Consider the following 25,182-nt stretch of genomic DNA (forward strand, 5'->3'; position numbering starts at 1 on the left):
GAGCATGTGAGCATTTTGTCCTCAAAGTTGATGTGTTAGGCGCAGGAAAATTGGGCCTTTTTTCCCATCATGTAGATGCGTGTGTGCGTTGCTTACCTGGAGAACACCTGGCACCAGGATGCACTAAGGGAAGAAATACAACTGACAGAGGCAGTCTGTTGCTTTGGACAATGTTCTGCTGGGAAACCTTGGGTCCTACCATCCATGTGGATGTTACTTTGACAAGTAACAACTACCTAAACATTGTTGCAGACCACGTACGCTCTTTCATGGAAATTGTATTCCCTGATGGCTGTAACCTCTGTCAGCAGGATAATGAACCCTGCCACGAAACAAAAATAGTTCAGGAATGGTTTGGCAGCACAACAATGAGTTTGAGATGTTGAGTTGACCCCCAAATTCTCCAGATTTCATTCCAATTCCAACACAACATTAGCAAGGTGTTCATAATGTTATACCTGATTAATATATAGGTACAACACACAGACGCAGACAACTGTTAATTTAGTGCTAAGTTACATACAATTAAAATACTACACATTTATTTGGCAAAGCTACACCATACAAACACCTGAAAAGAAAGCCATTTTAAATGTCATAGTTGCATTAAAAGGCTCCAGAGGGCACCAAAAACATGACCCAAAGCTCAGTTCAGTGACCAGAATGTGCTGAGGTGACGTCTACTACACCACTTGTGGCTAGTCACCTTTGTAGGTATACAGTCAAAGCAGCCACGCCCCTAATTTTGAGCCTTCAAAACCTGAAAAGGCTGAGTAATAGGAAAAAAATTGTCTGGTACAGTTGTTATAAATGGACCAAGCAAGAAACATACTTTTTTTGAACTTTTAACAAGGGACCCTATGGGGATTGACTCTCTTTCTTAAGTCTCAAGTGGTCTTTGAAGGAGCTGCTGTTCTGCTTTGGTTTCATTTGTCACTCCCAGAGACTGCTGCTTACTAAGCTGTTATCACTGTGTCTGGAGATGCGTGTAGGTCCAGTTTTATTATATTTACAGGAAGTTCAGAGAATGCGCTTGAATGAAGAGTGAACACAGATTGCTTTCCTGTAAACACAGAAGTTGCAGGATGATGAGGGGAAGAGAGACGTGTTGAAATCTGCCTGTACTATGACCCATCCCCTCCCTCTTCTTCTTTGAATCCCACCCCTCTCACTCTCTCTGTGTCTCTTTCCCACCCTCTGCGAGATTACCGTTACCATAGTAACAGTGGTTGTGGCTGCTATGGCAACACACATATGCTTGTGTTTCCTTGCTGTCAGTGTGTAGGATGCTCACGTGCACACTCATAGACACACACACACACACACACACACACACACACACACACATACACAAGGCTCTGAATTGCAGCATGTAACAATAGCTTGCTCAGTAAAGATTAAAGGGACCGCAGCGTCGAGTCATTTTGTAAATGGCTTATGATTTATGCAGCAGATTCTATGCACTTTGTATCACTGCCAAGGCTCTACAGGAGCGGCTGTAAGCCGGACACATGGGGCTGCATGAGACGGTGTGATGGTGGATGAGTGTGATCATCACAGCCCATTGAAAATATCAATTTTTGATAGAGAGGAAAGAATAAGAAAGCTGGCATTAGAGTAATTGCTGGATTACATAAGTCATTTCATCACAGATAGATAGATAGATAGATAGATAGATAGATCCCATCAACATACAATCCTCTACATGCACACACTTCCAGATGCAGTATCTTTTGCCATGTATTTATTCATCTCTCTCCATATATATATATAGCATGCATGCTTTTGAGGTAGAGAGTTTCCATGGAAACAGTCACAGAGCGGGAAGGCTAGGGGTGAGGGAGTGAAATAGTTAAGAGAGAGAGTGTGTGTCTGTGTGTGTGTGGGATGACAGTGAAGTGAATTCAAGTTCATCTGACATAAACATTGCTGTCCTCATGTACATGCACTTACACACTCCCACGCACAATAACCATACCCTCTGCATGAGGGTATGGCACTGCTGAGTGCTGTGTGTGTGTGTGTTGTTTTAGTTGCAGGGAAGTGAAATTATTCCACCTGACACACACTTCTGACACCCGATAGAAACTGCATTGCTCATGTGCGTGTCCCTTCAGCTCCAGGAAAAATTAACTTCAAATCGCTCATAGATTTTAAATTATGTCCGAGCAGTTATTTCAAATTGTATATTTAGTGAATATTTAAGCTGTTTGGTTGTAGATTTTTTTTCATCTCTTTGTAATTATCTTATGATGAGGACAATGGATAAGCTGGATTTTAATAATGTTTTTTAATCACAGTTCTCATGGCTGTGTTTGGCAGCCGTTCATGCAGAAATCAACCCCCAGACAGGACGACAGAGAACATAATTTAGCTTAAAGTCTTAAAACAGAGTGAAGCAACTACCCCGACTGTGTGAATAAAGGTAAAAAAAATCCACCTGCCAGAACCTCTAAAGCTCGCTAATGAGCTCCTTTTTTGAAGCATACGTTTTCAGAGTGTGGTCTGACTGCTGTTTCTTGGTCAGAAACAGTAACTTCATGGAATCTCTGCTGGTTGCATGGCAAAAGATTTCAGCCCAGAATGACTGCTATTTTCAAATCACTTGTTCATGCGCTTGTTGTTCATATGTAATGTGCACTGGATTTGGTCCTCGACTGTGTTAGACAGCAACCCTTCGACTTGATTACGATTTGGGTCTGTGACAAAAAGGACAGAGAAGCAACATTAACCACAGAAGAAAAATCCTGCCAATGGTGTGTGCTGCCCCTCGGCGACAGTCACAACAGTTTCTTTTCTTCTCAAGGTTGTCTCTTGTGCTACAGTCACCATAGGAAGAACAGTAGATAGAGACTGTAGCAGAACCGCAAAGAACTTGTAATCACTCGCAGTTGTCGTCTCCAAAGCGACTTTGGCACATTAAGATGATGATAAAATGGCAATAAGACGAAGTCAGTCTGCTATCAGTTTGATTGATCGTGGTCGAATTGGCAGTTACATGCAGTCTTATGCAGTGTGATAAATTAGCTTACAGAATTTCGCATTAATTAGAAATTCACAGAAACTAATTACATTCAGAGTCCAGACAAAATATGAGATTTGAGACATTCCTTCACAAATAGAGACATCGTTGTGGCAGGATTGTGATTTAACTGTAAAATGATTAAGGAGCTTGGCAGCCTTTCTTTTTAATTTAAGAATGAAACCAGGACACAACTAGCTGAGTCTCCAATTGAAACGAGAGTGGTTGCAGAATTACTCAGATTGATCGCAATGTGTTGGGAATCTCTCTGCAAACTTAAGCCACTCTGATCATTTTCGTTGCACTCACTCTGCTTTGACAGTCTGATCCTGTGAGATGAATTCACAGTGTGTGCACTGGTAAATGTCACAAAACAAGCATATTCCTTGTCCACGCTGACCTTAACCGTCACCTTCAGGCACTGCAGATTCATCCATGTAAAAACTCATGTTTGCTTCTAATATTGTAGTTGCAGAACCAGCTGTCATTACCAGCGATGATCAGAGGCATGGTAGCTGACTCAGTTGGACACAGATGTTCTTAAATGACGTATAAGACTCAAATGGAGAGACTGGTCTGAAAAGAAAATAGCAGCTACTATCAAAACAATCTGTAGATGGGTACATGTATAAGACTGAATGATAAGGGTCAGCCTTCAAAGTCTGATTGATATGGTTGTTAATTGTTTTTAATGCTGGAGATGTCGAATTTTTTTCTCACACCTTGTACAACGTGTGAATTTCTGTGTTTGTTACGTTTGAAGGATGAAGTACTGAGTGACCAATGTTTCCCTGTGTATCCAGTCTTTGTGCTAAGCTACCTACCTGCTGACTGTAGCTTTTATTTAACAGATAGAGGTTTGATATGAACTTTTTCATCCAGCTCGTGATGGGGAAATATCAGAGGGCAAATACACAAAATTTCACACTGAATGTCACAACAGAAAAGGTGAACTCATTGGCAGCAATTGAAATGTAATATTTGACATTTAGGGATGACATAATTTGCTGAAATTCATTTTCTTTAGTCCCGTCTTAAAGACATCATCTGCCGTTCTGTTGATGACTAATGTATATCTATTTATGGAAGAGCTGGTTCGACATTAGTTGATAGCTGTTTCTTGGCAGATGACGAATTTATGCAATATCACTGGGTTTGTCAGAAAAGATGCTTAAAATAAGTCGATGTGCAATAAAACTTTAATGATTGGAGAACTGAGTAATGGAACCTGAATGGATGTAGATATATAGAACAAATAAGACATTTGTGAAATGCCAGTGACAAGGATATATTCCAGCAAGTGATATATGCGTCAGTCTGTTTCTTTCCTCAATGTTTTCTTCTGCAGGTACCTGATGAATGTGACGTTTGAGGGACGAAATCTGTCGTTCAGTGAGGACGGATACCAGATGCATCCCAAGCTGGTCATCATTCTGCTCAACAAGGAGAGACAGTGGGACAGGGTGAGACAGAGGGAGACACTGACGGTCTTTGTGTGTGTCGGGGGGGAGGGTAAGACACTCATATGAAAAAAAAAAACAGCCGATGTGCACAAAATTATAAGTCCTGACTAACCTAATTGTCCTCTGTTGTTAACAGTAAAACATTTTGTAAACTGTTAAAATGAATAGAAGCAATGAGTTAGCTGTTCCCTATGAAGTCCGCGAGTATCTGTGTGTTTTTATCTGGATCTCTTATCGTCTGATTTTCACTTTTCAAGCATTTTAAGCCTTAAGCCTTATAGACGCAACTCTGATTAGATATTATCAGCTCAGTGAAGGTGCCTTTGAGCAATGCACTGCAGCAGAGGCTCCAGAGTGGTGATGTGTTATTTGAATGCTGCTCCACAGCTGTTTTAATTTCAAAACTTGGTTAGCAGTTGCCTATTTGTTATTCGGCTTTTTTTTTGTTTGTTACAAAATCCTGGTTATGCGCTGTCTCCAAAAAAATCTGTTTGTTTCACTAAAAAGATGTCAAGACACCCTTAAGAACTAACAGGCAGCAAGTTATTGTAAAGACTGGGTGGGACAAGGAGATCAAGGTAAATATATGGAGTGAAACTGTATTCTCTGAGTAGAATATGTCATTTTTTTATACCATCCCATACATACAGATATCCATTCATACATTTACAGACATCCTGATAATAAAAAAGTATAAGGCTAGAAAGACATCAATGATCTTAGAGAAGCAATTGTTGCTCCGCATCAATCTGGCAAGGGTTATAAGGTCATTTCCAAACAATCGGAGATTGATCATTCTGTTATTTACAAGTGGAAAACTCCCAAGACCTACACCAAACTTAGTGGAGGTCCCAGTAAATTCACCCCAGGGTCAGATCGTTTAATGCTCAGAGAAATTGCTACAAACAACAGAAGTGCTATATCTCAGACTCTTCAGACCTCAGTTAGCATGTTAAATGTTAAAGTTCATGACAGTACAATTAGAAAAAGAATGAAAAAATATGGTTTTTCAAAGGGTTTTCAGGAGAAAGCCTCTTCACTAAAAACAGCAGCAGCACTGCTCAGGTTTGCAAAGGTGCATCCGAACAAACCACAAGACATCTGGAACAATGTCCTTTCGACAGATGGGACATGAGTGGAGATGTCTGGCCATAATGCCCAACCCACATTTGAAGAAATTCAAATGCAGCATATCAGCATAAACACCTCATACCAACTGTGAAGCACAGTGGTGGAGGTGGCTGTAAAGTCAATTCAGTGACCTTACAGCCATTGAGTCGGCCATGAGTCCTCTGCATACCAAAGTATTCTCGAGTCAAATACGAGTCCATGTGTCTGACAGCTAATGCTTGGCTTAAAATTGGGCCGTGGAACAGGACAACGATCCCAAGCACAGCAAATATACGAAAAAGAAAAGAAAAGTATTGCCCAGTCACATACAACCTGATAAAAATGCAGTTAGCTGCATTTAGCTTAGCTTAAGTTAGCTGTGCATGAATGAACACCTGCAAATCTCAATGAACTGAAGCAACATTGCAAAAAAGACTGGGACAAAATTGACATGAGAGAAAGTCATACAGAGAAAAATTACTACAAGTTATGCTGCTAAATGTGGTTCTACAAGCTAGTGAATCATGTGGTCTACGTAGTTTCTCACCGTGCATTTTGGCTTGATTTTTGTTAAATAAATAACGAAACGGTGTAATGAATCATCTATTCTGGTTCATTCTGTTTACCTAAACCTCGTGCAGACTAGATATTTAAAACTTAGAACTGACAGAGGATGGGCAACAATAATTTGACAAATTAATGCTGTTGAAACTTTACTGGCCCTACTTTGTAAATGCCCAACAAAACGCAAGATTTACATTTGTTTAAGCTAGCTCTGTAGCGTTTTGAACAATGAACAATTTCTCGTTCTTCACCTTAAAAAAAGCAACAAAAACTAGAGAGCTGTCCTTACTTTGAAAGCTTTCATCCTGGCAGCAGTGTGAGGTGAGGGATTTTTTTAAGATTCTCACTGAGCTCTGCAGTGGCAGAATATGGAACACAAGTCACTAAAAAGGCCTTCGTTTTTCCTCCATGGATAGATAGATGCGTCCACTATTTGAGGTCATGTTGGAGTACTGTTTTGCCTGCCAGGGTGTTGAGACGGTCACATGACGATCACATGACTGAAATATGGATTCATAAAATAATGTAATTTTGGTCCTGTTGAAACAAAGAACGCCTTAAGGATGTGATCTGGACTTGCTGCCATTAGCAGCATTAACTGACACAACGTTGAGTTGAGCCGTGATTATGATGACATTATTTAAGACAATGTGTGTAGAACAAGTTGCTCAGACACTGATAATATTCTAACTGTTACTTGCTGTGGACAAAAGTAGACTCCCAACTTCCAGTGGCTTTTTTTATTAGCATGTTCTGCTAACGCTTCCACGCTCCCACAGAACAAAGGCATGCAGGTTTGAGTAACTGTGTGGTAAAATTGCCCGTGAACACAGAGGTGAATGGCTGTCCGTTTATGTGTCAGCTCTGTGATTGACTGCCAGCCTGCCCAGTTTGTATCCTTCCTCTTGCATAATGCAAACTGGGATTGGTTTCCGCCTCCTTATAACCGTCACACATAAGCAGTTATAGCTAAAGAATGGAGAGATGAGATTGAGTCTGATGCACAGAAATGGTTCAGGCACTGCACTGTGCCACAGGCCTTTAAAGCTGAGAGGTTGAAAGTTCAGCTGCGAGAGAGTTGCTGACTCGCGTATCGAAACGTACGACTTAATGAATAACAACTAAATGTCAGTCAAACTTTAAATGTAAAACTTCCGTTCAGTGAATGAAGGTGCAGATTTTTCATTGTACAGACTGGGAAAAAAGTCTCCAAGCACAGGTGGAAAAGAAGATGGTAGTGAACATATGGCAACAATAATCCCGTGTCCACAACCTTAAATGAACCTGACGCATCACCACCTGCCAAGTCACCGGCATGCATCTGTGTTTCCTGATGCTTACCCTCTATTGTTTCTGTGTCCTGCAGTCTGACTCCTTTGACTCTCCCTATTCTTTATTCTCTGTATTTCTCTCTTTCTTCTGCCTCTCTAATCTATATTCTGTCCTCTGATCGGAGAACAAGGTGAAACTCTCCCCTCCTCTCTCTCCTTTCTATCCCGTTCTCCCCTTGCAGCCTGAACCACCCCATCCCTTTTCCTCCTCCTCCTCCTCCTATTCCCTCGCTCATGTTTAATTCTTAGCTTGACTTCCAGCTGAACCACTTTTCTTGGATCCTAATGAGTTCCAGCTACAACCATCCTTCCACTGCATCTTTGAAGTAGCAGGTATACTGTAGTACCCAGTCATGCTTTTTGCCCTGGCTGGTTGATTTTAACCCTTATCCTCCAATACACCCCACTCATTTCTTAGTCCCCCACCTCCATCTCTGTCTCTCTCCATCACTTGCTCCAGCTCACTACCCCCCCCCCCCCCCCCCTTTTTTTTTGTCCCAACAGGAAAAAGGCTGCATTGTGTCCCAGAGATACACAGCCTTAGTTTGTCCACTCCAGGCAGCCTTGCCAAGTTTGTGCTCCCCAGAGTCCAATGTGTTTGAGCACATTTACATATTTAATGAGAGTGCAAACCTAACTTTACATACTCACACCACAGCTCCCTGTCCTCCCCTGCCTCGCATTATACCGAGTCCAATTAGCTGATGATCCATTCCCACTTCCACCCACGTCTTTCCGCTCATAAAAATGGCCTACTTGGCACAACCGGAGGAAAGGGCACAGGCATAGTCTCCAGGTATGGTTTTATGTGAGAGCCATCCGGGGGAAATTGACTAATTGATGACGCTTATTCAGTGGAGTAGAGCCACAAGGGCTAGAGGGTCCTCCAGACCTACAGCTGGACACTCCTCTACAGAAGAGCCTGTATTTTGCATTTGAATGAGCTCCATCTCTGGCTTTCTTTCTCTGTCATCCCGACACTCACTTGGCTCTTTCTCTTACTTTAAACTCTCCCTTTCTCTCTCTTTTTTTCTTCAATTAATCTCTCCATCCACTTCTGTATTTCTCTACCCGTCCTCTACGCTCTATCTGAATTCTGCACTTTCCCTCTGTTTCAGTCTCGCCCTTCAGAATAACCTTGTTCTCATTCTCTACTCTGTGTCCCAGTCCTCTCCTCTCCTCTCCTCTCCTCTCCTCTCCTCTCCTCTCCTCTCTTTTTTACACACTCTCTTGAAATATTAATTTCACTTACTGAGTTGAGAGGTGAACAAACAAAACAAAAAAGTTATGGCATCTCTCTCTGTGAGTGTTCTGTTCTCCTGTTAGACACGAGGCTAGAGTGGAAGGAGTCGTGCACGAGACTGACGAAGCGAAAGGTAGACGCTCTGGTCAGGATGACAGAGAAGCGGAGGACAGTGAAGGTCGTGGACAGACGAGAATAAAGGCAGCTGAAGCTGAAAATCAGAGTATAACTACAGGTTGTTTGAACGCCATAAATCTTGAAAATAAAGAGTTATAAATGCTTGAGGGTGAGTCTTTGTAGCAATCCTCAGATATTGTATCACGAGACGAGCGCCAACAGTCGTACTCCTGTTACTTTTTTGATAAAACCCTTGGAAGACCGTCTGTGGGAGTCAGACTATTCCCCAGACTTTTCTGTTTTAAAGATGAGGAGAGCGGTTGGTCACGAACAGCTAAGTAAACAAAAAGGGTTTTGTGTAAAGAAGATACTGACTTAACTCAGGAAGGAAAAACGGGGAACTTTAAATATCAGTGGGGGCAGGGATAGAGAAACTAAGCTTGCTCAGGGAGGGGCAAGCTCAGGTGGCTGCCCCTCCCTCAGCTTGGTTCTCCCCAAGATTTCTTCCTGTTAAAAGGGAGATTTTCCTTCCCAATGTCGCCAAGTGATTGCTCATTGTGGGTCATCAGGTTGTTGAGGTTTTCTGAGGCACGCTGAGACAACTGCTGATGGGATTTGGTGCTATATTATATAAATAAAATTGACATGAACTGAAAAATTAAATGATAAATAAAACAGTTAAATAATGGCTCAGTAGTAGTGGGATTGTAAACGTACCACCCATCCTTCAGCTGGTAGAATTACAGGGGAACCTTATACACCTTCAGCTTCCCTTCTGTCCACCGTCATAATTAAAAATGGTCTTAGAGACATCTGGAGGAAGCTTCAGATGTGAGAAAATACATAATTTAATTAAAACTCAGGAAACTGGGGTAAGATCTCTATGACTTCTGGAAAAGCTACGAGAAGAAGTCCCTATTGCCTCTCTAAAAAGCCATCCTGGTATCTTTAGAGAGAAAGTAGGGACTCACTTTCCAGACAACAGGTGGATCTTGGTGCTTGACTTTCCATCATTATTCATTTGTGCTACAGTGGGGAAGCAGGATGAAGAAGGATCGCCATTATCTTTTTTAAACCTGAACTACTTAACTGGTGTTGAAGAAAGCTTTGTACGCCGTGGCTGGCAAAGTTGTCAAAAAAGCATCACTGGCCGCTTTAGGTGGTTTGGCGTGTTGGCTTGGGGTCGTCTCCTAGGGGCAGTTGGAGATCCTTGTACAAACCTTCCATAGAGAAATGCCGTGTGGATCTCCAGTGGTGTGTTCACCAGAGAATGGTGTGGCTAGAAACAGACATGTGATCCAAGAGCAGGAAGCCACTGTTTTCTTTCTGTTAGGCTTAGAAAACTTTGAAACACCTGTGGCTTGTCTGTCCCACAAGCTTTCTGCAGTGTAGGAAGGTTTGTTTAATGAACATCTAATAGACTAATGTAAGCATGGGCTCATGAAGAGTAACCTAATGAATGGGACAGGATCTCTAAATGTTAAATTTATGAATTTTTTAGTATGAAAATCAAAGGATATGCCATCTATTTTAGCGGGTTTCTCCTGGGGTGGGTGGAGCAATTGTACATATATTAAACTTTCATTTGAATTTTCTTGTTTTAAATGAAAAGTTTAACCGATAAAGAATCTGTCAAAGGTAAAAGTCACCTCTCATCTCAAAATCACAAAAATACAGAAAGTAGAAAAAGAAGCTCTAAAATTATATTGAGATATTTTTGCTTGAACACCATGCAGGATCGCTGGTGATATATTTCAGAGCTGTTTGCAGTTGCAGAGCTGCAGTTATTTTTTTATGGTCTTGAGTTACTGCAGTGTGAAATTTAATCCAAATTCTTGTTTTTATTTTGATTTCTGCCATTTGATGTGTTTCACTGTTATTTTCGGCACTTCAAGGCTCAATCACAAAAGACGAAAATAAAAAGACTGCAAGTCTCTCCATGATTACTATTAAGCAACTATATAAATGAATAAAGTCTTACTTGGTGTGTGATTTTAAAGGCAGACTTACTCTCTTTTGTTTTCTCGATGTTTCTCCAGGTGGGTAAATGGGAGAACGGTTCCCTGTCCATGAAGTACCATGTGTGGCCTCGCTATGAACTATACGGGGGACCAGCAAACAGAGAGGATGACCACCTGTCCATCGTGACATTGGAGGAGGCTCCGTTCGTCATTGTGGAAGACGTGGATCCGCTTAGTGGGACGTGCATGAGGAACACTGTACCCTGCCGGAAACAGATCAAATCAGTGTGAGGCTCAAATTTCACGTGTAGAAAATCTGTGTCAGATTAATGCTGAAATGCCTGAAAATCAAACGTAAGAATGCGTTACAAGACAAAAACTAATTTCCACCGAGTAAAAGGTTAGATTAGTGTGAGTTTTTACACATATTTTTCCTGCCATCTGCCACAGTAGCTCACAGATCCACCTACTGCAGAACTGACCGAAGCAGAAATGAAAAGCCTGGCAACTGCCTAAAATTTACTTGTGAATGATGTTAATTTCCCACGGCAGCTTTGCGGAGCCCGAGATGGAATCATTTCACACTTCATCGGTGTGACAGTGACAGTGCCAGAAACACCAAATCACTTTTACAATTAATGATTCATGGCCATTCACACAGATGTACATTTTTAATTAAATAATTGTCCATCTGTCCTCTTATGCAGCAATCAGACAAAAGAGTCAGGGATCTACATCAAGCGTTGCTGTAAGGGTTTCTGCATCGACATCCTGAAGAAGATTGCCAAGTCAGTCAAATTTACCTATGACCTTTACCTGGTCACCAATGGAAAACATGGCAAGAAAGTCAATGGAACTTGGAACGGCATGGTGGGAGAGGTAAGGATGTAATACGTCTGTTTGTGTCTTATTTTTTAATTTTGCACACCTTGACTCCATTACTTGCAGAAGTGACAGTTCTGCATGTAATGGAGACGATATCATCAAAAAGGATATCCACTAATAATGTTCTGGGGAAACGGAAACTTCTCATTGTCATGCATGTGCAAATTATATGACAGTTGCACTTATTTCCATCAGGACTGCTACTGTCAAAATAAAATTATGCCCATCTGCAGTCATTTCTTGCAAGACCCCCCATACAAAACAGAGCAGACATCAATGACAGCAGAGACAGCATTGATTAAATAAGGGCTTAGTCATACAGACCCGGAGGCCAACCAACTGTCAACCACCAGTTGTGACGGAAAGATAAAAATGGATGTTCCTGACCAGTTGCGAGTGATTGGTGGAGTTTGCTGTCTGATGCTAGCACCAAAAATTCCTTGTGATTTACTCTCTGAGTAAAAAGCACAATGCAAATCAGAAACTACCCTTCAACCAATTACATGCACTGGCATATTCTGCCAGGGAGGTCACGAACTACCAGAACTCAATCACAATCAGTTTAGACACATCATACATACATCATGGCCTAGCAGACCATTGTCGACATGTTGTAGTTTTTCACTGTCACCAGGGGGCAGTGTGACAAACAGTCTGTGGACTCTTGCTTGTGTTGTTATTGGTCCATTAACCAGCTATGGACAAGAACAAAGGTATATGATACATAGAGCTGAATTGAACCCGAATGTTAAAAACAATGAAAAATGTCCACTACAGCCACCAGCCAGGCTTCTCTGCTGTATTTCTCGTGCTTCACCCATTTGTGGTAATGGCCGCTGTTGCTCCCTTCCCTGTTCTGACCCACTTTTCCAGTCAGTCAGCATTGTGTTTTTGGAGGATTGGACGCAAGTATGTTTCCTTAGGTTAAAAAGCCCTCTCTGGAGGGCACAAACATAACCAAAAAAAACACAAAATAAGAAAAACAGTGTGAAAAAAGTAGCTGGGGGTGGAGGTGTTTTGCAAAGTGGCTTGGAGATGCAAGATCAACTTTAGGCAGGCTAAAGCAACTCTCTAAACCCAGCTGAATGAGCTGAATGAGTATGAAGTATATAAGCTTAGCCAGTCCAGGTGTGGACTGGCACTGAGGCTTCCTCATATCCACTGATCTGCTCAGAGAACAGCCTGAGCTTGGTTTGAAGTAACAATAAAAGGTGCCATTTCAAAACTATTGGCGCTACAAAATGAATAAATTGGACAGCAGAAATATAAAGTCAAAGCTGTGTACCCTTTGCCTCTTACTGCATCGTTATATCAGCTGCTTGTTGTTTTTACCATGCAGCCAGTGTGATTCTTTTTTCTCTTGTTCTGCTGAGATGAGCGGACCGCATTAGGATGCTTGGAGTTACTGCCAAGTTGGAGGTGAAGGTGAATAAAAGATTAAAGGGGAAACAAAGTTACTGTCTGCTTTCAATGTCCTGAGCTATTTTTAACTCACACAGGGGGTGCCTGAAGGGTTCATTTCCTCTTTGAAGCTCGTTTTCATACCTTGAATTATAAGCTTCCCTTTCCGGGTCAAGCTTCTGCCACACGGGCCTAATTCTTATGTCAGATGGGTTAAGCACCTCACCCCAGGTTCAGCTCAGTCAGCTGCAACAATTCACTGCGGGCTTGAAACATTTCCTAATCGACATTGCTCCCAAGCTAAGGTCGTTGTCAGTTCTCATACTTCAACCTATAAGAGCGAACTGCACTTGTGCTGTCTGACGTTGGCCATTTGTTAATGAAGGCAAACAGATCAATAGGACCCCAAAGGTCACGGGTTGAGAACATGTTTTGTCAGAGTTGCTACTGAAGGACTTTGGCTTTGCCCAACTTTGCGTGGATAATAAAGTTCGAGCAGCCTTCGGAAGTCACAGAAGACAGAGACGAGATGAGTTTACGTGTCTGCTTTTTCCTGCGTGGACACTTTTGCTATTCAATTTACTGACACATTTAATCTCTTACATAAAGCCATTACAGTCAACCTCTCTTTAGTGGGCACCGAGCTGTAAGTGTGGCCACCTGTAATAAACTCTATCGCCATGACTAAAAGCGTCGTAATGTACCATCTCCTTCTCACCTCCACAGATGAATGGTCATTAGGAGAATAGACGGGGGGAGGGGGGCATTTATCCACCTCTCTTGCACATGCAGACAACAGACTCTAATGTCTGAGTAAGCACAGAAAAACATGAACCAAAGCAGACACGTAGACACAAAGAAACCCTATTTGGTGAGACCGTTTCTTTATGTTGCACTTGTAAGGTCAGATTTACACTCTCACACTTCAGCAAAGCTCCGCCATAACTGCTGGATCTAACTAAATCCGACCTGCGTCCTTCTCCGCTTGGAGAACAGCCAAAACTGCAGCATATCTCACATTGACGGCGGACCGAGATCTGGACCGACGGCGACGCACGCTTGCACACGAAACATGTCTCCCGGATATCTCGCAGAGATCATCGAGGGCGTTTTCACAATTTGCCACAGCTCACAAAGACAAAAGATCAAATTTAAAAAAAGAAAAAAGAAAATCAATGAATGTGATGAGAAGTCCTACATTTTGTCCTAACTCAATTCTAGCAGTTAGTGTCACATTTCATGGGCTGCACTGACTTGCGCTGCCCCCAGTGCACCTAATCTAAAATATTAGAGGCAATACGCTTGATTACATGAATTTTAGCCTCGCTAGCAGAGACGCATAAAGACTGGCACGCGCGCACACACACACACACACACCAGCCAAGACACATAAACAATCGCAAACGCAGAACCTCGCTCACTCATTCTCAATAACACCCACATGGGTCACTTTCATAACACGGAGAGAACAAGTCGTAGGAGGGAGATGGAGAGAGCGAACGGGGAGAGAGGAAGTGAGTACGCTGCTGGTTGGACTCGCTGTCTTCCCCAGGGAGATATTCGCACATTAAGACATGCACACACAAAGGCAAAGGAATAAGCAAGATCGGAAAGTTACAAATGCACACATGCTGCACACATGCTGCACACACATAAACACTTGACAAAAAAAAAAAAAGCATTGCAGATAATGTGCAGAGCAGATGTGGAATATTCTCCCTGCCTGTAAAGGTCCACTTCACAGGTAGCGAACAAAGGTTCACTCGCTTCTCTTTGTCTTTTTCCCTTTTATGACTCACTGTTGTGTGCGCGCACTCACTCTAACACTGAAGCACACAGCGGAGTTTTGACTCACACTAGTCACACACGCCTTATTAACTCAGAGAGACAGTCCTGTCCCACTTGTGCTGTAGGGCTGTAGAAATTTGGGGCTAAATATACTACCTGTGCAGAGGTATGGAAGGGGAGGAAGGCAGGTAGAGGAAGGCATTGGGGCGGCTATTTCAAGCAGCCCTGACCCACTGTGGTAACCCACTTACTCCCTCCCTCTTTGTGTCTTTCTCCCCCTCTCCGTCCCCTGGCGAGCGTCACGAGTGTCCAGTCCGAGTGCTATATGTGTGGAAAGTGTGCTGTCTCGATCTACCGCGCTCCATCTTTGTCTCCATTGCCTCCATTTTCTTAGCCTCATGTTTCTTTGCACACTTTTGTTTCCTTTCTTTCCTAACCTCATATCAAATTTAATCTCCCTCGTATGCCGGAAAACTCTTTTGGACAGCTAGCAGATAGAGAGTACCCTGTCTGCATCATGTTTTATACATGTTAATGGACAAGGAGAAGGGAACTACAAAGGAACTACAACTTTTCTCCCTTTCTCAGAACAAAGTTTAACTTGAGGAACTGAGCTGTGGTTTTGTTCTTTGGAGAGGTTGGTGTTTCAGCCTATTTTGCTCCGCGTGGTTACTGAAGACGAGGGTAAAGTGTTGTATGTATTCTGGGACAGATGTTATTGGAAGGAAGTGAGCAGCTTGACAAGAAGACCGAAAATAAGGTCCACTCTAAAGTTTAAAGTGTTCACCAACCAGAAATCAAATCTACATGCTTTTTCCTCCAGCCTGCAGTGCCGTCTGTCATTGAGATTCTTTTAATGTGCATTTTAAAATATATCTGCTGTGGAAATGTCTGCTTTCTCTTGAATATTCTCTTGAATAAAAAATCACTTTAAAAAATCCACAATCCCTGTTGTGAGCAGTTTAATATAGGAACCAATTTCCTTCTATCAAACTACACCCAGCAATTGTATCAGTCAGCCGAAGAAAGCATCCATCCTCCCTTCAGGAGAGGCTCGTGGGTACAACAGCGAGACATTACTGCTAAATTTTTCAAATGTGTTTTTTGGAACTTTTTCCCTCATGAAAGAAAACTGCTTTCAGCTGCTCCCTTATTAAAAAAAGAGTCGCCACAGAAGGTGGTGCCACATATTTGATTTGCCAGATTTGCCCTTCCTGACACAACCGTGAAGGAGTTTGTGTCCATTCCTGGGATCAAACTGGAGATCTTTTGTTTGTTAGGTGAATGTGCCAAATCAAGTCCCATTTATATCCTTTATATTTAAGAGAAGGCCGACATCCCTTCAGCTGATATCTTTAAAACTGTGAAACTGACAAAAAACACTAGGGGATAAATACAGGACAGAGAAAAAAAAACCCTAAATTTAATTTTGGTCCCAATAATCCCTTTAATATGTCTTCCATAAACAAAGCATAGGTCTAACTCATGCTTTCTATGACCTTTAGATATCTGGAGCTAGGGAGGCAGTACATAATCAGGTCTGTTTGTTTGTTTGTCTGTTTTTTAGCAGTCTAGCATCCACAGTTTCAGAGATATCATTTTCAAATTATGTGTGATGCTAGATACCAATAACAGCTCGAGCTGATTGGTGAAAATCAGGTCAATTGCACACCAAAAGTGAAAATCAGTAAAACCTTTACTCACAATTTATTTTATGGGTCATCTTCAAAATTTACAAAATACTAGGCCTTAAGGGACATGAATACCTACAAGTTGGCTAAGCATCTGACCTCGACCTTTATTATTAGTGCCAGAGGTCAAAGTTGACCTTAAAAAAGTCACATATTGAGTAATGCATCACATAAAAGGGCATAGAGACAGCTGTACAACACACTTTTTTGCGCTGTCTGAGTGCTCTTGTTAACTAATTAACTCTGTGATTACACCGGCCTTGTTTATGATCTACATAACGACCTGTGACATAGGATGCCGCCATATGCTTATGAATTGTGACCATGTGATCATCTTAAAGTCAGTACAAAAACATGTCCTATCGTGAAACCTGCTCGTTGACATGTTAGCTAATCCAGAACTTCTCTGCTAAGAGGCTCGTTTTTCATTCATCCTGAAGCAGAGGGGAACCTGAATAGACGGTATAAACAGTATTTGTTTTCCACATTAATGATCTTAAACTATAAGGATGTCCACCTTTGTCTCTGTTACATCGCCAAACAGGATTGATTCACATTTAGAAAGACTGCACAGTCACCTTCAAATGAACCGATGGCTGTGATATGCTATTTTTATGCTGTTTTATGACCAAAAGCTATTCTTAACTATCTCCATTGAAATAGTTTTTTGGAATGTGTTTGTTGCCACAGCACACAAGACTGCATTCATTGACTTACTCTGCCTCTGTTATTGATAGCTGCCTGACGGATGTGTTGAGAAACAGATAACAGACACACTTTCTCTCTTTCTGCTTTTTTTTTTTTTTGCATCTTGCCTAGGTGGTGTTAAAAAACGCTCACATGGCCGTCGGCTCCTTGACCATCAACGAGGAGAGGTCAGAGGTCATTGACTTTTCCGTCCCCTTTATTGAGACAGGCATCAGCGTCATGGTCTCTCGCAGCAATGGCACCGTTTCGCCCTCGGCTTTCTTAGGTGAGGAAGGCGAGCTGTAAAAGGTTGGGGGAGGGCGGCAGAGATGGATCAGGGGAAGAGACCAAAGGCTGTGTTTTGACCTGTGTGAGCACTGATCCAGGAGAGACCGGTCAAACTTGTAGGAATGTCTTCTTTTGTGCAGTTTATTGAAAAAAACTAAACAAAAACACAATAATGGATAAGCCACCAGGCATTTAAGCACTATTCTTAAAGGATTGATCTTCATTTGTGCTCTGATCTGGCGGGTTTTGGAAAGTTTTTTTTTTTTTAAATCAGCATTTTGAATGTAGGATGGCCTAATGGCCAGTGCACAGGAAGTGGAGTTTAATTTAGTCATGCTTAAAATGCATTGTTCTTTATCAAATGGCAAAAAATAAGAGGAAAAAGCATGCATGTTTGTTAAGCTAGCATAGACAGGCTCCTTCATTTAACTGTATGTGGACCAATGGTGCTTTTGTCCCTAGTCAGCTCCACCAAAGCCCCTTTAAAGAGAACAAAATCCCCTCTGTAGTACAGACCCATATAGTGTATGCAGTTTGTACTGGTGGTGGAGTCCAAAATGATCCATAGAGTCCACCCTAGAGGACAAATTGCATTTTAATATCTTTATATTTACACGTACAGTAAAGCTGGATCCTTTTGAACTGTACAGACTTTTTCAGTTTCACTTAAATGGTTCGACTTAACTCCTAAGAATTCTTGAAATCTTTAAGTTTAAAAGCAATTTTTGCACAAATGTCTTTTCGTTAGCCTTCCTGACAAACGGACAGTGATGACTTTTTATTACGCTGTTTGATTTTTTTCCCCTTTAAAAGTTGAACAGAAAGAGATTTAGTGGCCACGCCAAATGATAGGAGCCAAGTTTCAGCACATTTGCACAGCGAACACTGGAGTGCATGATAATACGGCTAACTGTTTTGCTCCCTGTCTCTTTGCCCTCTTATATTTCCCACTCCCACTCCATTTCTCTGATGCTTCCTTCCTCTTCTCAATCTGGCGCACCACATTTGCATATTTCTCTTGCCCTCTCCTCTCTCTTGCTTCATTTTCTCTTTCTCTCCGCCGCCCTCGCTCTTTTTCCCTCTCCCTCGCTCTCTGCTAATGTCCCTTGTCTATTCCCCGTCTTCTGCCTCCTTACACACCCCACCGCCGCCCCACCCATTTACTTATCTCTCTCTGTCCATGCTCCCCCCCTTCTCCCTTCATCTTTCTCTCCTCTTCCCTCTCTCGCTCTCTCGCCCTCCAGAGCCCTTCAGTGCGGATGTGTGGGTGATGATGTTCGTGATGCTGTTGCTGGTGTCAGCAGTGGCTGTGTTTATATTCGAGTACTTCAGCCCTGTGGGCTACAACCGGTGTCTGGCTGACGGCAGAGGTGAGAGGCTTCAGCGCAACATGCGCACACACACACACACACACACACACACACACACACACACACACACACACACACACACACACACACACACACACACACACACACACACACTAAACCATTCAGTGATATAGATGTAAACAGTCTTATAGCTGGGTTGCCTTCTTCATCTGTTTATCTATGTTTAATATCCACCAATAAATAGACCAGCAGTATTTATATTTCTGCATTTCAGCATTTATATTGATTATAAGTGTGTCAAAGCACTTAGTTCGCAGGTGAAAATGTCACGTTTTCAGTCTTAAAATTACCACAACAAAATGACATCCTGGTTAAAAACTTTGTTTTGTGTGCTGCAGCTGCTCTCTGTGACCTAGAAGATTTTCAGAAAACACATGTACACATGTTGCCTGTGCACGTAGCCCAGGCAGCAGGTCTATTCAGATTTCTTTGATAGGTGAGATGACATTTTAGTGACCTTGGGTCCAAATATCACACGTATTGAACACACATAACTAGGTACAGGAATAGCTGATAAACACTTTGATATACGCAATACACACTTGCATGTTTACCAGCACTTACCCAGCATTTACTTGTCTGTTGTCGGCTTTATTTTCAGACACTTTTTGTTTCAGATTTTTTTTGAAAGCATCTGAACTGACAGCCAAGTTGGAAATTGTGGATATGACACTAAACACCTAATAAGATCCACAGAAATAAATAAATGTTGTGGATCAGTATCAGTTCACAGGTTACTTGTCTTAGCTGGTGAGGTTTATGAATGAGAATGGTGGCCAGTAATTTGGTTCTTCAGAGAAGGAGTGTTCAGTGAGATTTGCAGTCTGAGTAGCTATTTTCTCCAAAGAAACAAGTGCAGGTACAGATGCTTCCTTTCTGTAACAATACAAGAGTTGGCCCGTGTTGTACAAAATGTTTTTCGTTGTTCACAAAAAATGAATGAGACACAGAAACACATTGCAGGCCACCTCCACATATAGCGTAGACCAGCTGTCCTCACTGACCCATTGACTTCCTTCTCCTCGTCCTCCTTCACCGGCCTCTCTTTTTATCATTTACAGTTGTGTCTGCAGTGCACAGGTTTCAGCAAATCCTCCAGCGCTGCTCACACCGGACAAGTCATTTGCATTCATTTTCATATTTCACGCGTCAACTCTGACAGCATTCGTCTTAGATCTCCTCAGCTGAAAGGATGAGAAACAAGGGAAAAAAATCAATGTCTCCCTCAACTCTCTATCTCTAATGTGGCTATATATAGACAATAGTTATCTTTTTTTCATTCCTCTCATCCTTCATCAGCTTCTGGAGAAGATGTACTCCTCCCTGAAGCGCTGTTTTCTTTCTATGTGCCTCCTTGTTTTATCTGCTTGTAGCGCCGTGGGAGTTTGGTATCATGAAGAGTGCAGATCGAAGTTTGGAGTCAGAAGATCTGATGTAATAACATATCAATGACTCGGCTGCAGATTTGTAAAATCTCTGCCCCAATTCATTGAAGTAACTTTCTTGCAAACTTCACAAAGGAGATTTTTGGCACGATAAGGACAGTTTGTCCATGAACAAACGGTCCACACAACAATACACACCCACATGGTTGCACACAAACACCCTCTCATTCTCTCTCACACAATCACACATACCCACACAAATTATGAACCAACTGCTAATCACAGCATAATGGCTGTAATGCACCAGTCTGTCAACTCATAGACGAATGGAACCAACAGCGCTCTAACAAATTACATAAAACAAAGAACATCTACTTACTGCAGTCACATATAAGATTATATAGGTGACATGAAACAGCAGGTCTTCCTTGTCATCATGTAAATCTGTATTATATTATAAAAATATTAAAAAACAAACCAAGAGCTACATCTCAGACTCTGCAGACCTCATTTAGCAAATATTAATGCGAAAGTTGATGACTGTAAAATTAGAAAAAGACTGAACAAATGTCACTTGTTTTTGAGGGGTTTGCATGAGAGAATCTCTTCTCTCCAAAAAGGTTTGTAAAGTTGCCTCTGAATAAACCACAAAACATCTGGAACAGTTCCGTTTGGACAGGTTTGTCCATAATCCACAGTGACAGTCAAACATAGCATAACAGGACAAACACCTCATACCAACTGTCAAGCATGGCGGTGGAGGGTGATTATTTGGGCTTGGTTTGCCGCCACAGGACTTGGCCACCTTGCAGTTGTTGAGTCTACCATGAACTCTGTTGTATACAAAATACTATCCAACAGCAACAAATCTAATCAAACGAGCAAGTGAAACAAATCTAAACAGAATGTATGACAAAGAAAAGAATCAAGTTGGTCCAACAGCCTAAGTTTAGACCTCAACCTGTATCAAATGCTGTGATAGGACCTTAACAGAGCTGTGCATACACAAATGGCTGCAAACTTAAATGGACAGAATAAACTATGCAAAGAAGAGCAGGCCAAAATTCCTCCATAGCGTTGTAAGATAACATCATAAAGAAAACCATTACTTCATGTTACTGATGCTAAAGGAGATTCTACAAACTAGTAAATTATAGAGCATGCTAAGTTTTCATAGAGTCCTGTGAAAACCTTATTTTTCACATGATTGTATAATACGGTGGCTGGTTTGTGAAGGACACGTTTCAGGTATTTGGACAAGAAGGTGGAGTGTCATGCTATCAGCTAAATCCAGCTTCTTGGTTAATACAGTGAGTTCGTATACTGTATGGCTGCGAAGCACTGACACAGTGCTCAGTAAGATACAAATAACATATTGTAAAGTTACAGTTTAAAGCTGAGTGTGTTACAAACTCTATTTTGAAGCCAGATCCAAGTGGCTACTCAGGTCTAGCATGTTAGCGAGCAAGCGCTTGCTAATTAGCACTAAACCAAAGCTAGTTGTTTGTCATGAAGCAAAGTCCTGGATAAATTTCTTTATCAGAAACATAGAAGGGGAAAAAATGAAACTCCTTGATCATACTGAAATCCTAAAATGAATATATGTAGCAAATTAATTCTAATTTTTGGTTTTGTTCTTCTAAATAGATCACTGATGTCCTGGAGAATTGTTCAACTGCTCCAGAAGTGATCTATTGTCTTTAACCAATAACTCTATTTAATTTAGAGCCCCATGGTCCATCCTTTACCATCGGCAAGGCCATCTGGCTGCTGTGGGGTCTGGTCTTCAACAACTCTGTGCCAGTGCAGAATCCCAAAGGCACCACCAGTAAGATCATGGTATCAGTGTGGGCCTTCTTTGCTGTCATCTTTCTGGCCTCCTACACTGCCAACCTGGCTGCTTTCATGATCCAGGAGGAGTACGTGGACCAGGTATCCGGTCTGTCAGACAAAAAGGTAAGGTGAAAGGTTTCTGTTTGATGCTGTGCCACTCGCTCGTCCTTACCCAATGTTGTGTGAAGACTTATCAGAGTTTTACACGCCTCTCCGTTCTCTGTTTTTTATGTTCAGTTCCAGAGTCCCAACGACTTCTCGCCTCCGTTTCGTTTTGGCACTGTCCCCAATGGAAGTACAGAGAGAAACATTAGAAACAACTACCCAGAAATGCACTCCTACATGACAAAGTTTCATCAGAGAAATGTCAATGAAGCTCTGCAGAGTCTCAAGTCTGGGTAAGCATGTTCGCAACAAAGTGGTTAAAAAAGAAAAATGTCAAAATGAAAATGACCACATTTATGTTTAAACTTCACAAATCTATTACTGGCAAATTGTGTTAGAATATATTACTTGAGATACTGAAAAGAGTATTTCGGTCAGTGTCACCCCTAACTGGTCGTACAGATGACTGCCCTTCCCTGATCTTGGTTCTGCTGGAAGTTCTTCCTATTAAAAGGGAGTTTTTCTTCCCACTGTTGCAAAGTTCTAGGGCTTAGTGGGCTGTCCGATTGTTGGGGTTTTCTCTGTCTTATTGTATGGTCTACCTTACAATATAAAGCACTTTGAGGCAACTGTTTTTGTGATTTGGCATTATATGAAAAAACTGAATTAAACTGAGTGTGCATTTCTTTGTTTTGGGCACAGTATTATTTATTATGGTGCAATCTGCTTTTTGTTCATTTCAATTGATTGAATGCTTTTTGGAATGGTGCTAATCATGTTTTAAAGTACCCAGAAGCACTATTGGACTCACTACGATGATCAGAATGTCTGTTTCAATAGAAGTGTAAAATTCAGGCTACGATGACTTAAAAAGTAATCACTGCGAAATTCTCTTGTTTGTCTTGCTTCATGTAAATATATCTCAGCTGAATACGTCCAATAATACTATCACTCCCCCTCTTCAGTTTCATCAAGTGCGCCTTTTCGCCAGTTTGTGTGCCAGCCCCAGCCTTTGGCAAACCAAGTGGAAGTCTATTAGACTTATCAGCAGCTTAGAGCTATTTAGCAGGTTAATTGGAATGTTGTAGCTGTGATGTCTGACTCCCAAGTGCTAATTAATTGTAACCTATTGCTCCTCCTCTTTGTCCCTCGCTCTCTTCTTCTCCAGCAAACTAGACGCTTTCATTTACGATGCGGCCGTGCTGAACTACATGGCTGGCAGGGACGAGGGCTGCAAGCTGGTGACCATTGGCAGCGGCTACATCTTTGCCACCACGGGGTACGGCATCGCCATCCAGAAGGAGTCGCTCTGGAAGAGACATGTGGACCTGGCCATCCTGCAGCTCTTTGGAGACGGTGAGCGAGCGAGCTGACACTCCACCGTTTAATGATGTCACGCGCGCAGCTGTGCTGATGCGATGAGTTGTATAATTACACATAAACGGATCGGATAGACGCAGAGATAAGACCAGCTTAACACAGACGTTAACAGATCAAAAACTTCTCCGTGACCTTGAGGCAAATATTAAAGGATAGGTGTGCCCAACTTATTCTGTTGACTTATTCTTTTGGGATAACATTGTGTTCACCAAACTGTTTAAACTGTGTTATGACAGCAGGACAAGCTGAAAAACAATTATCAGATGAACTAACCCAGGTTACTATCAGGCAAATTTGAAATTCAATGCACCTGAAAAACCTTACAATCCCTTGTTAGACACGAAAACCATTTGTGTGTACGGCTGTGCAGTACTGAGGGCATCTCACATGTAAGGGGTAGGGAACTCCAGGCCTCGAGAGCCGGCGTCCTGCAGGTTTTAGATGTGTCCTTGTTCCAGCACAGCTGATTTAAATGGCTAAATTACCTCTTCAACATGTCTTGAAGTTCTCCAGAAGCCTGGTAATGAACTGATCATTTGATTCAGGTGTGTTGACCCAGGGTGAGATCTAAAACCTACAGGACATCGGCTCTCGAGGCCTGGAGTTCCCCACCCCTGTCACATATGAACGAGCAGATAAAATCCCAGACAAGCAGCTGAGAGTTCGGATCTGACAAACGTGGCTGACCTGTGAGTTTATTTGAATGACTGAGTGCCTCATGTGTTTTTGCACCATTTTACTTTTCTAATCTTAGCTAATGACTTCATGTCTACAGTTTTCATACATTATTGCCAGCAGGAAAAAGAACTAACGTATGAAAATGCGATTTAAGTAAGAGCTATAATGGGGGGAAGAAAACTAAAGCTCCATCAATATGAACAGCTTGAGGCTTTGCTGTAGGCTCGTTCTTATGAATATTGTCCAGTGTAGACTTTCTTATTCTTCAGGTTCTGCATTTTTGATTTAAAAAAAAAAAAAGAAGCTGGACGAGCAATGATTCTCTGTTTATACTTACTGACCACCAATTGGAGATCTCAGACAAAAGCAGGTAAATTCAGCAGCTTTCTAAAGTCCTCTCAGACTTAATTCCTCCCCCGCTTTTTTGTTGGCATGTGAAACAGAGCTCGCTTTAAGTGAGATCATGTGACTGAAGCAGGAAGTTTAGGATGCTCCTCTGCCTGAAAAGCCTTTAGATTACTTAGGACAGGGGTCGGCAACCCTGGGCACAGCTGGCACACGAAGGGTTAACTGATGGCACGACACGCAGTGAGTAAATCTGAGAAGGTGCATTAAAAAAATAAATGGCCGTGCCACCGGTGCACATCATATAGAGCGTTATTAAATGTATTGCTAATGCGATGGTTGATATGGCACATTAACTTCTGAGGAAATGTTAGATGGTACTCATCATCAGAAAGGTGTCCGACCCCTGACTTAGACGTATGTTTAAGGCTGTCTTGTCCAAAAAACTACAAAGTTTCTTCTGGTGAATTTTGCTGAATCCGATCGTGCAAACTGCTGTTTGATTGACTGTTTC

At 41.9% G+C, this 25,182-nt stretch overlaps 1 protein-coding gene across 9 annotated transcripts in view; it reads left to right on the plus strand.

Moving 5' to 3' along the window:
• Positions 1-25,182, plus strand: part of grin2ba (glutamate receptor, ionotropic, N-methyl D-aspartate 2B-a) — a 141,188-nt gene that overhangs the window by 93,541 nt on the left and 22,465 nt on the right. For all 9 annotated transcript variants that reach the window (XM_082529708.1, XM_082529707.1, XM_082529709.1 and 6 more), the window contains 8 exons: positions 4,371-4,485; positions 10,890-11,098; positions 11,519-11,690; positions 17,396-17,549; positions 18,796-18,921; positions 22,054-22,283; positions 22,398-22,558; positions 23,434-23,621. In XM_082529708.1, coding sequence (XP_082385834.1) covers positions 4,371-4,485; positions 10,890-11,098; positions 11,519-11,690; positions 17,396-17,549; positions 18,796-18,921; positions 22,054-22,283; positions 22,398-22,558; positions 23,434-23,621 — 1,355 coding nt within the window. The remainder of the gene's footprint in view (positions 1-4,370; positions 4,486-10,889; positions 11,099-11,518; positions 11,691-17,395; positions 17,550-18,795; positions 18,922-22,053; positions 22,284-22,397; positions 22,559-23,433; positions 23,622-25,182) is intronic.

This window comes from Aulonocara stuartgranti, assembly GCF_965226115.1.
Source record: "Aulonocara stuartgranti genome assembly, chromosome: 4".
Taxonomy (NCBI): Eukaryota; Metazoa; Chordata; class Actinopteri; order Cichliformes; family Cichlidae; genus Aulonocara; species Aulonocara stuartgranti.